The following is a 13,772-nucleotide window of genomic DNA, read 5'->3' as shown; positions in this document are numbered from 1 at the left end:
GCTGGAGGTTATTTTTGGTAGAATGAAGTCACCTTAATTACTAGCACCTTTCTGTTGAATTGGAGCTGGCTTACCCAGAATGCATGGCAAAGCTTTGATATGTTCAAGAGTGCACTATGCCTGCTTTTTTTCTTTCCCTCTGTTGCAGCTGTATGTTATAAGAACCACATTCACTGGACCTGGCTTCTTCACTCAGCTGTTGTCTTCTTCAAAGGGATTTTTCTGTTTTGTTTTAGGAAAGTGTTGCCATTAACAGACAGCCTTAAAAACCTTTGATCATGGTGAAGAATTTTCTTTCCCTAGCCTTGATGACTTCATTTTATTTTTTCTGTCCTTTTACCGCCTACCTTCACTCCAGGTGGTGTGGGTTGCCTACCTTCTTATTTGTACTTCTGAGTTAATGATCAGATAAAGCTCTCCTTGTCATATCAGACATATATGCATGTGCATGTATAACCATAAATGCAGATAAATGCTACCTTCTTTCATGTGGTTCAACTTTAAACTATACTGCCCTGCGGGCTAAAGATGAGAGAAGATGAACGAACTCTTACAACTGACAGGCAGTTGGAGGAAGGTTTAATGTTGAATCAAGGCAGGAACTAGTTTGTCAATAATAAATCATTAGCAGGTGTCCCATGGAGGAAAAGGTTGAATAAGGGTCTTTAATAAAAACTGTTTTCTTTTGGGTTATTACTCCCTCTAAAACTAAGGTTCAGGATTTGCTGACACAAAATAAATGACTATATTTGTGTACTGGGAAAAGGTTTGGAAAGCGAAAAGGTTAAAAGGAGATTAGTGGATGAGTCCAAGGTATGATGGTTGTGTTGCTGTTATTTTTGTTCTTGTTAATTCCTTTAAATTTGGTGGCCTCGTCTCTGAGAAAAAGGCTCGGAGAGGGACCAGATCTTCACCAAGGGGGAAGAATGCACCTTGGGAAGAGATGATAACATCATCTGGGAATTCACAATACCAAAAAAGGAGAAAACCAAGTCTTCAGGAAAGTGTACTGATGTGGGATGTAGGTCATAAACATTAATGGTTCTTCCTTATAGAATCTCCCTTATCCTGAATTCCAAAATCCAAAATTGTCCGCATGGTGGCAGAGATAGTGACACCTTTGCTTCCTGATAGTTCAGTGTACACAAACTTTGTTTCATGTACAAAATTATTTAAAATATTGTGTATAAAATTTGGCTATATGTATAACATGTATACAAAACATAAATGAATTTCATGCTTAGGTTTGAGTCTCATCTCCAAGAAATCTCATCATCTATTTGCAAATATTCCAAAATCCAAAAAACTTTGAAATCCAAAACACTCCCAAAAATTTTGGATAAGGGAGACTCAACCTACATTTATGTTTTACCTTTCTGCCAGTAAGATCAAGATAGTGTGCAGGACCCTCCTCCGTCTCCACTTTGGTGTGTTGTTGTTTGCTTTCAAGTCATTTCTGATTTATGGTGACCCTATAGAGGGGGTTTGCCATTGCTATTCTCTGAGGCTGAGAGATTGTGACTTGCCCAAGGTCACCCAGTGGGTTTTCATGGCCAAGCAGGGATTCAAACCTTAAATCTGCACAATCATCCTGTGAGGTGGATCAAACTAAATGGCCCAAGGCCACACTATGAAAATGTGAACCTAGTCAAATGCTCTAACCTTGGTTTGGAATCATGTGGCCTGTTAGATCTTGTTGGGCTGCATGTTCCAGAAGCCCTAGCCAGTATAGCGAATGGGGAAGGATGCTAGGAGTCGCAGTCTAAAGGGCCACATTATTCTGCTGTTTGTGTGGATTAATGTTGCAGTCATCCTCCTGTTTTTGTTCAAGTTAGTTGCTCACACAGAATTAATTTATTTTATTAAGCTATTTATATCCTACCCTTTATCATGAGATCTCAGGAGAGTGTACAAGTAAAACAATATAAACAAATCAAATCAATTCCAGATTTAAAAGAATAAATCAATTTAAAGAAGATAAAAACATCTTAAATAAGTTAAAACAGGTTTAAACGTCTTAAAATTATGTACATGTACATTTTAAAAGTAACTCAGCACCAAAGTATTTAATAAAGAATCATATTTTGACTTGATGCCAGAAAGATACCAATGTTGGCACCAAGTGAACCTCCAAGGGTCCACAAAAGGGGACATCAGAACAGAAAAGCTCCTTCCTCACATCCTCCCCTAATGTACCCCTCCCACTGATAGGAGACAAAGGAAGACTCCCCCAGCAGATCTCAGTCCTCAGGCAGGCATGGAAAGGAAGATGTCCTTCCTTGGTGGAGTTCTGCAATCTTAGCTGTCCTTGTATCTCATAGGCTTCTCTTTCTGTCCCATAGGTCAAGACAGAGTACAAGACAGGCCATCATTCATGCGGTAGAAGAGTGGGCATACATCCTTACTCTTTGCCTCCTAGCCACATGCAAGATGGAGGGCATTAGATTCATAAACTCAATTTTTGCATCTCTTTCCTGCCTCCTCTTTTTGATAGGGAAGAACCATATCAATTAGGTTTAGGTGTATTTGGACCTCCAGATGGAACTCCTGTTTCACATGCTGTTTTGTGCTCAAAAAGATACAGACAATTGTAAACTGCGTAGGCTGTGTGGGTATTTATCAAGACAAACATATCCAGTGAACCTGATAGGTATATTGTGTTTGACTGAGGCTCAAAATACACACCACATCAGAAACAGAATATCGACTAAGTGGTAGATATCTTTTAAAAGAGGGTTATTCCCCCATCTCTTTTTTTTTCACCTGTCAACCACATGTTGCAAGTACAGGTTAATTTAAATATATGATACTGAGCTTTTCAAGATCACAAGCTGTTGTTGTGCAAAGCCAAAGATCAAAGCTCCCAGTGTTTTGAAATGACAGGACATATTTGATCCAAACAACCTTACTTTTCTTGTATGCTCTTACTCAGTTCACACCCGTGATTCACACTCATATAGGTGAATGCATAGGTGGCGGTATGTGTGCAGGGTTATATCTTATCAACTTTTACATTACCTTAAACCATGTGGGGACTATGTATAATGTAAGAGCAAATCAATTTGCAACTAAACATGTGTTGACATTCACAAGGCATACTGGGATATTCAAGGAGCTCTATGAAGATATATCTAATGAATGGAGGTTCCTTATTAGAATGTATTCCTTTCCCCCTAGAGAGAGAGAGAGAGAGAGGGAGGGAGAGAGAAAGGAGGGAAGGAAGGAGAAAAAAATTAATTTACTATGGAGACTTTATAGATCCATTTATATAGTTAATTACAAATATTTTCAACCAAATATCTGGATATTTTGGAATTAATACAGTCCCAATACATTCAACTCATAACCCACAACATCTTTTTCCTTCCTGCTCTGTTGACTGTGGGCCAAATTAAATTTGTTGACAATGAGAGATTTTCTCCTCTTCAGCAAACAGCTTCAGATGAATTATTTTTGTCAGGACTTCAGCAGGGAAGGGAAGGATTAAACTTCTCCTCATCACCTGGGGGCAACTCATATGATTATCAGTGCACTGACCCAAAATGCATGCTATTTGTAAAACCATGGTCCTCTGCTTATCCAAATTCATTTCCAGTAACAACAGCACACAGTCTCTCCTACCCCTTCCCTGTGTGAGGTTCAGAGAACAGCGAGGAAGTGACCCTGGGGATCAGAAGGAATCAGTAGACAGTGGGCTTTGGTCAACTCCATTAAAATATTGCCATGATAATGGCAAGTAAATCTGTCAGTACCTGGTGGACTTTAGACACACTGGTTTTCGGAGCCTCTGTAGAGGCGGGGGAACAATTAAGATGGTCTGCTCCAGGAGGCTAATGGATCTGGATAGCTTCCTGGTAGGCTACAGGGAGTCTCCTGTTGCTTTGGCAGATGATTCTGATCAAGTGGTGGTTGAACTCTGGAATGGAGGAACAGCCAGAGCACTGGTCATGATTGTTCCTGAACATCCCCTTCCATGGAATGGAGCCATGTGAGCCCTCTATTTGCTAGGGAGCTGGCAACGATGAAACAAATGAGACAGATGAGTTTATCATATGAAGGCAAACTGCAAGAATTCTGTGCAAAAACGAGATTTAAAATCAGAAAAAATCCACAAAAGCAGGTAGTTTTTCACACATGATGGGGTTAATGTGATATTAACCAAAACCAAAAGTAGAGAAAACCCATCCCTTTTTACTTTTGGGATTTTCCAAAAGTAAAAAGGAGCGGGTTTTGTCTAGTTTCTGTTTGGGTTAATGTTGCATTAATTCTCATTAATATTAATGTCATCTGAAAAACAATCCACTTTTACAGGTATTTTTCAGTTTAAATTCAGTTTTTGCATGGGATCCATCCCATGTGATAAACTCCAGAGACTCAGTGGCAAAAAACTCAGAGAAGGTCTGAGTGAACATGGGATAGAGACCACTGGAAAGCCTGTGAAATCCTGGGAGAGACAGCAAAGAAAAACTTCTCTACCAACATTGTGTCAGCCTTTGCACAGTTCTGGTCCTTTTGGTAGGGGTAGTGCTGGCTAATTCTTGTTTTATACCCTGACTGTTGGCCTGTGGGCTCCCTCATGATTCAGTTCTGCTCCTCATGCTGTTCGATATTTGCATAAAACCACTGGGAGAAGTTATCAAGGGTTTTGTGATTGTAAACTGATGAAACCCAGCTCTATCTTTCCTTTGAATCTGATTCTAAAGAAACTGTTTTGGTGCTAAACCAGTATTTGCTGTCCATAATGGATTGGATGAAGGTGCACACATTTTAACTTAATCCAGATAACAAAGGTGCTTCTGGTCAGTAGAAAGATAGATCAGAGGGGATAAATTAGACTTGTCCTTCTCCTGAAATCTCAGGTTTGCAGTGTGGGTGTACTCTTGAACTCAGTCCTGACCTGAGTCCTCAACTATATCCAAATTTTAGTATTAGAAAGAACATGTTTGCACAGTTAACGCTAGTGTGTCAGCTGCACCCAGTCTTGGAAATGTCAGACTATAGTGACATGTGCTTTGATTACATCCTGACTGGATTACTGTTACACCCTCTGTCTGGGGCTGGATTTGCAAACCAGTTGGAGACGTCAGCAGTTACAAATGCTGTAGCTAGACAGCTAATAAGAACTGGTTACAGAGACTATACAACTCCCCTGTTGAAACATCTTCACTGGCTACTGGTTTATTTCTGGGCATAATTTGAATTGATAGTTGTGACCTATAAAGCCCTATATCACTTAAGTCCAAGCTATCTGACAGATCAAGTCTTAAGGAGAGGGTTTTCTGGTGGCCCTACCACTGTCCTTGGCCTAATTAATAAGAACATGAAACAAGGGAGTTTATCACACTAGCGAGATTCTGTGGGAAAGCAGGAGTTAAACTAGATTTAAACCAAAGAAAACCCAGAAATGCCCAAAGTTTATCACATGACGTCACCGTTAACATGAAATAACATGAAGTTAATCTGAACGCAAAGCAGAGAATAATGGCAGCTTTTTTACTTTCGGATTGTTTCAAAAATAAACAATCCGAAGTTATTTTACTTGGGCTGCTCCTAATGTGATAAACTAAACCAATTTGCAAGTTTGGTTTAAATTTGAATGTACTTTAAATCGCGTTTAACTCCCGTTTTCCTGTGGGATCTTTCCTAGTGTGATAACTGCTCCAGCCCGTGGAATTATCTTCCCCTGGAAGGCTGTCCCCTTCTCTGCTCTCTTTCCACTAACAGGTAAATATTTTCTTATTTGAACAGACATTTGATTCTTTGCTGGTTACACAGAACAGCCTTTTGATACGGTATGTATGCTTTGGCATTACTAGGGTTGATGTCACTCGTCTTGTCACTGTGCCCATTGACCTCCTCCCATACTACACCATACAGAATCCTTAGTAATTTTTGTACTAATGTTATTCATAAATCACCACAGCTTTCTGACACACCAGGTTGAATACCTCACCAAACTACTAATCCCAGGATTCTGTAACATAGAGTCATGGCAATCAAAGTGGTGTGAAACTGATTTAATTCTGCTGTGTGGATACACACAGAATGCTATATTTCTCTTTCACTTCCATGGCAAATTCCTGTGGAATCCTGGGAGAGACATTTATAATTTTCAACCAGTGTGTTTTAGTGCCTCATCAAACTACAAACCCCAGGTTTCCACAGTAGTTACACAGGAATAATAGTGCTATAATTGTGCAGTGTAGTGTGAGTAGAGCTCTGGAGTATCAGAAGTTGGAACAGTGTTATACAATTTCCTCATTTCCATGATTCCCTTTTTTTCTAGAGCTGTTTGTCCTTAACTTTTGCCACGGATGCTCCTATCTGCCCATAGGCTATGTAGTTTTTGTCCTCACTTATATATCCATGCAGAAAAAGATAAGCAACTTAACTAAGGGACTGGAACAACTTTCCTCTGACAAAAGGTTGCTAGGACTTGTGATGGTGTCCTGCTTCTGAGTATCATAGACTTGCTTACTGGTGAGAAAGGGGAGGAAACATCCTCTTTGTGTCCTGATCTGAGTAGATCTCATTCACCCAATCCTGCTACTGGCACTTACAAGCTGGGGAATTTGGGATATAATTTTGTAAATGTGGATATTTTAATATGTTATGAGCTGCTTTGATTGTCTCCTCAGAGAAAAGTGGGATAAAAATAAGATTTATTTATTTATTATTATTTACATAGGTTCATGGTAAGACTATAGGTTGTTGTAGTGTGCCTTCAAGTCTTTTCTGTTTTATCGTGACCCTAAGCTGAACCTATAATGGGGTTTTCTTGGCAGGTTTCTTCAGATGGGGTTTGCCATTGCCATTCATTGAGGCTGAGATTGTGACTTGTGCAAGATCACCCTGTGGGTTTTCATGGCCCAGCAGAGATTCAAACCCTGGTCTCCCAGAGTCATAGTCCAGTGCTCAAACCACAACACCACGCTGGCTCAAGACTAGTGAATACAGATCAGATATGGATCCATAACTTTAGCTTATGAATCGGTAACTGCAATACTGAATACTAGTCATGATTTTTGTGATTATAGTTCAGAGAGACATAACATGATAAAGTTTCTGGATCTGTGTGTGTGTGTGTGTGAGAGAGAGAGAGAGAGAGAGAGAGAGAGAATGGTGTGTAGGCATACTTGCATGCTGTACAATCCTTTACCCCATGGCCCCCTTCCAATAATTAAATGAAAACAAGCTGTATGGCTACATTTCACAGAGGAGGAGGAGGAGGTGGTGATTGGAGGAAGAGAACAAAGGTGGTCAGAGGCAGCTGGACCCTGTCCGGGTCAGTGGCTCTAGACCTTTCTTCCTGCTCAAACTCCTCCAAGAATGCAGACAATGTTGGCAGTGGCTGCTTCATGTTTGAGTTCTGAACTTAAATATATAGGCTCATTAAATGAATCCTCATCAGTGGCTTGGCATATGTCCATGCTGCTCCATTAGGTTCTTACTTTGGAACTGCTATTATGAAATCCTGAGCATCACAGTCATTGTGACTGAGTTACTGTGACTGAGCACAGGCAGGGAAGCTCAGAAAAGTATTTTAATGCCTTAAATCAAAGATCCTGAAGATTAAACTCTTGTATTTACTCACAGCCATTGTGGATGGCATACACCAAGCTCTGTTGAAGTGGAAATTGTGCCTATCATCTTTTGAGGGCAGGAATGAAAGGATGTTAAATCCAATTGATCAGTGCTATACATAAGTTTTCTGATAGGACCTATCAGATTGCACATTCTTGGCAAATAGATCAGCCTGAGTAATTCCATGTGCAGCAGAACCTGTGAAATTATAATTAATTTTTGGGTTGGATTTTGTACAAAAGGGACTTCAGGCTGAATGTACAATGGCAAAATTCAAGCTATAAAATTACATTTTGCCCACTAATTTCTTGTATTAATTTGGTATTTGATAGAAGAGCTTCACTGGATAACTCCAGATTCTTGTATTTTTTGCAAGAGGAACTCTTCTCTATCCACTTCTGCCAGATCATCCATAATTTTGCAGACCTTTATCGGGTCTCTCCCTACACATCTTGTTTCTGTGTTTCGTACTTTAAAACACTGTCACTTTTTCTCATACGAAGGTTGCTTTGGCAACTTAGATTTTAATTAGCTTGTTTTGTGAAAAAGTGAGGAAAAAATGAATAACCTATGCACATAGGGAGGGAAATGTCTATGACAAAAGATAAAGACAAATAGCTCTACGAAAGGACACCCGTATGAAGGAGGTATTTATGTAATGGGCATTACTTTCTGCTACTTCTGATAATTTATAAAAAAAATACAGCAAAAACGTAACACTGAAAATATCTATCATTCTAAAGATTCCACATTTATCTTTAAAATCTGAGACACTCATATGTACCCAAGGTTTGTACACATTATTTCACCAGCAACCCACCTTCCAGTTAAGGCTATTGATGCAGACACTTGTTTTGCACAGACACCATCCTAGCAAAACCTACCGTATTTTCCAGCGTATAAGATGACTGGGCATATAAGATGACCCCCAACTTTTCCAGTTGAAATAAAGAGTTTGTGATATACTCGCCATATAAGACTACCCCCTCTTCCAACGCACACCAAATAAAAATTTTAAAAATCAGATTTGATTTCAATATGGTAATTTTAATTCAAATGTTTATGACATGCAGGTACTTAGCAGGAAAACTTGTTGTATGCAAAGCCTGCTTGAATTGGTCAGCTCTCCCTGCCTGCCCAGCCCTTCCTGTCTCCAAGATTTTATTCTACCATACTTGTACAGCACCTCCCTTCCTGCTTTCATATGGTTGCCACATAAGGAGGGGATGCGGCTGCGGCCATTTTGAGCTCCCCCTACCATATGCGGCAACCACAGATTCTCCAGTCCAGCTCGGAAGTTTCAGCACCTGCCCTATAAGACGACACCCGGCGTATAAGATGACCCCCAACTTTTGAGAAGATTTTCCTGGGTTAAAAAGTAGTCTTATACGCCAGAAAATACAGTACTTAATGTGAAGGCACCTGCTCCTGTCTAATCTTGGAAGCTAAGCAACCCTGATTAGTTGTTGAATATGGGACTGCCAGGGAATACTAGGTGCTGTAGAATCCTACAGCACCTAGCATTTGAGAAGAAGACAATGGCAAGCCACCTATGAGAATTCCTTGCCAAAGAAAACCCCATGAAACTCATAGGGTTGTCATACACCAACAAGCAACTTGAAAGGATGTGTGTGTGTGCGCGCGCGCACATGCTCATACACACACAAACATACATACACACAGCTAGCTAACCTGGGTTATTTGATGTCATTGCCTCTCACTGAGAAATTCCAAAATGGAGAAGTGGATGTGTGTAGTAGGAAGACAGAATAAGCTATGGAAGAGTAACTCTCATATAAATCTATCTTTTACTTAGGAACATAATCAAAAGACATGTTTTGTCGCATGCCATGTAACATGTGGGCATGGATAGGAAACGGCTTCTAGATGTTTTTGGACTACAACTTACTTCACTCTTAGCCACTATAGCCAGTGTGAGGAATCATAAGACATGAAATACAACAACATCTGGAAGAAGTTTCCCATGCTTAGCATTAGCTTTCCTGCCAGGATAGGTCTGGCATGTATTTTTCTTAAGGAAGATCTTATCACATTCACCTATCACTGGGCAGTATGCAGTCTGTATGCAACCCAGGCTTCTCTCACAGCTTTTCCTATTCTTGTAATGGAATTCTGGGATTTGTACTTTTGTAAGATATTTAGCCTTCTCTTTCAGAGTGCTCTGGTGTCACAACAAACTACAAATTCCAGGATTTCATGGGATGGAGCCATGACAGTGAAAACAGTGTCAAGCTGCATTTATTTTGCAGTGTGGCAGCAGCCTGAGAAGGAATAAAAGAGTTGTTGCTTAGGAATTAATTGTAGGTCTCTGCATATTGTGTTTTTGTGACTCATGAAAGAGGCATGGCAAGGTTTAAATATATAGTAAAAAGATACACTTCAGTTGTAGATAAATGTATATTCTATAGTCAGTCCTTCAAACACTCCTCATGTAAATGGTTTGACTTGTTAGCTTGCTGGCTAACATATATCTATGCTCTGTTGGCTTCACCTACATTCAGTATTTGTGTTTCTCCTATTTTGTAAGGTCACAATGAAACTACAAACACATTGCTGAACTGTAACATGCATTGAAGAGATATGTTTTACAGACTGAGCTAAAATAGGCCAGAGCAGATGTTCCCAGATGCCACCCCCTTGAATAAATCACTCTAGATAGCTCAAGCAAGGGCTTCAGCAGAGGTTAAGTGAAGTGCAGACCCTTCATTACTGAGTTGATTTTGTCCTGCAAGCTGAGACAGCACAGGGTTAGAAACATGCTCTGAGGAGCCCTGTGTTAACCTATGCCCCTAAGCATTTTGGTGTCAGGCAATGATGTGAGTTAACTCAATTCCAAGGCATTTGTTGTGCTTCATGGTGAAGAAGAGCCTCTGCTTTAACCCTTCAAGATGCAAAAAGAGTTCCGATCCGGACCCTGGTATACACACTGAGCAACACACCCTGAACTTAACTTATGACAAAGATTGGGTGGTTACTGAAATTCAGCCTAAGCTTTGAAAGGGCTGTGGTTCAGTGGAAGATTGCAGGCTTTGGCTATGATAGACTTCAAGTTCAATCCTAGCCATCTATCTAGGACTCATCTGAAATCTAAGAGAGCCAATGCCACTCACTGTTGACAACAGGGGCTAAATGAGTAGTGGGCCTAAGATGTACATTATATTGCACACTGAACCTTTAAAAGCCAGTGCATACATTTAGCAAAACTCACTATATATTTACACCTATTTACAACCATTTTCATTTGACCACCAGGCAAAACAAACCCAAAATTCTATGCCCATTTTTCCCCCTCCAAGGGTGTATCCACACCATGCCACTATAGTCATCTCATATCACTTTGCCACAGTTCCATCATAGAGAATCCTGTAATTTGTAACTTTGTGAGAGGTGTCAGCATTTTCTAGAGAGTTCTAGTTGATGCAGTACTACAGAGTTCTAAGCAACTCTTCTAAACTACAAACCCCAGGATTTCATAGTGGTGTGAAACTTATAATTGGGCAATATGGCTACTGGAAGTGGTTTCAATGGGGTAGGAAGCCACTGTTCTATCATTTGTCTTCCTCCTGATTTATATAAATGCAGTACAACTAGAGCTATGAAGGCCTGAAAACATAGAAACGCTCAGGGGGAAAGCATTTTTCTCTCCCTAGGATTTTAGTATCCTGGATTATTTTCACCATCTGAATAACCCCTAGGCTTCATCAATAGGAGTATAGCATCTAGATTGAGGGAAAAAATAGTGCTACTTTATTCTGCTTTGGTCAGACCTCACCTGGAATACTGTGTAGCATGTCCAGAGGAGGGCTTCCAAAATGGTGAAAGAAAATATGCCCTATGAGGGGAAGCTTGGGAAAATGGGTATATTTAGCCTGGGGAAAAGAAGGTCAAGAGGTGACATGATAGCCATATTTAAATATATGAGAGGAGACTAGGGAACAGAGCAATGGATTCAAACTATAGGAAAAGAGATTCCACCTAAACACCCATTCCATGGAAGAGGAGGCGAGGAGGCACCTGGGTCGGCTCCTGGGGTGTTGGCCTGGAAGGCAGTTGTGGGAACTGTTTTTGCCTCCTTTGAACTTTGATCAGTCATAATTGTTTTTATTAATTGTGATAAATTGTAGTTTTCAATGGTTTTTATATTATATGGATTATGGTTTTGACATATTGTAATTGCTATTTTAATGGGGGTGGGTTTATATCAGGTATTATGTTATGTTTCTATTTAATTTGCTTAATATTGTTTTGATGTGGACCTGTGCTGAGGAGTTGGGGAAGAGATTTTCCAAGAACCTTGTTTGACTTGTAATGTTCTTATGTTTTCCTATTGATTTCCACTGTATTGATATTGCTTATTGTTATTGTCTGCTTTATATGACTGGGGGGGCTGGGAAGGGATTAGTTTGTTTTTTGTATTTTTATTTTACTTCCACTGTTGTTAGCCACCCAGATTCCTCGTTGATTGGCTGGGATACACATAAATTTATTATTATTATTATTATTATTATTATTATTATTATTATTATTGAGAACTACTTCTGGATAATAAGAGGTGTTCAACAGTAGAATATGCTGTCTCATAGTATAGTGGAATCTCTCTTTGGAAGTTTTTACTGGATGGGCATCTGTCAGAAGTCCTTTGATTGTGTGTTCCTGTATGGCAGGAAATTGGACTGGATGGTTTTAGTGGTCTCTTCCAATACAATGATTCAATAATTCTATGAATGAAGCATGTTTTGTTGCTATAGCAGTATTTGTTTAGATTTGATATGAAAATAAGCATTCCATACATTTCAACATTCCACCAAATTTTCATTTTCCATTTCCAAAATTTCAGTTTTCCTGTGGTCTTTTTTCTCCCGATAGCTGCAAATTTCCACAAATGTTATATCTGTAGATACCACTGGCATTGGAGGTGTGCCTCCATTATAGCTAGTTGGCCTTAACATGACTTGTGTTTCACCACTTAGGCAACCCTGAAGTTTTGAGTTCTGAAGGTACCTGGTCATAAGCTGAGTGGTACCAACTTATTTCATGCAGTGTACTGAATCTACTGCTTTTCAAGATGCTTAAGCCCCCCACTTAGTTTGAAGCCACAGAGCATCTCCACCGCTAACGTTTTTGCTAAAGGACCAGTTGAAGAGATCAAGGTGACCATTAATCCCACAGCTGGACCAAGGTGTACCAAGGGAAAATGGAGCTAAAGAAATATGAAGGACTCTGATAATAGTGAAGGGTCAATTGAGGTCTCATTTAATGAGACCAGGGAGTACAGAAAATTTAGAAACAATGTAAATAAGCCTCTTGGGAGATATAAACAGCTGTCTGGTTTGGTGGACTGCAGATTTCTCATTCTCACTGTAAAAGCCCATCTCTTTAACTCACTGAATTTTCCTCCTCCACACCCTGGAAAAATGTAAACAGTGTTGTTTTCTTATTTTAAAATAAGGATCTTATAACAAATAAAATGAATTAAATCTTATCTTGTTAGGAAGTAGCAACCCAGCCTGATTTAGCATTTTACTACTTGTTCCCAGGCTCATTTAAAATTCTTCTAAACATACTTAAGTGTCAGCTGTATCTTGTACAAATTCAGCATGCCTGAAATCCAGAAACCATGCAAAGATTGGTCTTTCTTCTGGCTAATTTAGTAATATAAGTGAGTAGCATGGGAGTACTTGTGTAACAGCACTGCTGAAGCTAAGCCTATGTAGGACCCATCTTGATTGACTGATTGATTGATTTGACTTGATTCTTCTTCACAATATGCTTTCTATATCTGATGGGATTTGCAGTCCAACAATATCTGAAGGGCCATATAATCCCTACCCTGGTAGAATGGGCATGTCCTGTAGCATGTACATCTCCTTCAGTGGTCCAATAATATAAAGAAAAGAGAAGCTTCATGGCCCTCTCAGAAACATAGGTGATACAAATGTAGGAAAAGGGTATGCAAAGGCAGCCAGTGGATCTGTTATCATGGGAGCAATGAATCAACTCTTGGTTTTACAACTGTTTGGGGTTGTATGGGAGGCATCCAGCTACTGGACTCTCTCCCAGAAAAGGTTGAGCACTAGGAGAACTTCTTACAATCCAGCTGCAGAAGGAGCAGCCTAAAACCATGAGTGGATTCATCACTCCTTGCAGTAATTGATCTAGCAGCCATC

General features: G+C 39.8%; 1 protein-coding gene across 1 annotated transcript in view; it reads right to left on the bottom strand.

The window, feature by feature from the left end:
* Window positions 1–2,022: 2,022 nt before the first annotated feature.
* TMEM212 (transmembrane protein 212) overlaps window positions 2,023–13,772 on the bottom strand; it is a 36,477-nt gene continuing 24,727 nt past the window's right edge. Inside the window, exon 4 of the mRNA XM_042459697.1 lies at window positions 2,023–3,173. Coding sequence (XP_042315631.1) covers window positions 3,153–3,173 — 21 coding nt within the window. The 3' untranslated portion in view covers window positions 2,023–3,152. The remainder of the gene's footprint in view (window positions 3,174–13,772) is intronic.

The sequence above is a fragment of the Sceloporus undulatus genome, chromosome 3 (assembly GCF_019175285.1).
Source record: "Sceloporus undulatus isolate JIND9_A2432 ecotype Alabama chromosome 3, SceUnd_v1.1, whole genome shotgun sequence".
NCBI lineage: Eukaryota > Metazoa > Chordata > Lepidosauria > Squamata > Phrynosomatidae > Sceloporus > Sceloporus undulatus.
Note: the sequence above shows the minus strand (reverse complement) of the source record. Positions and strands in the feature narration are given on the sequence as shown.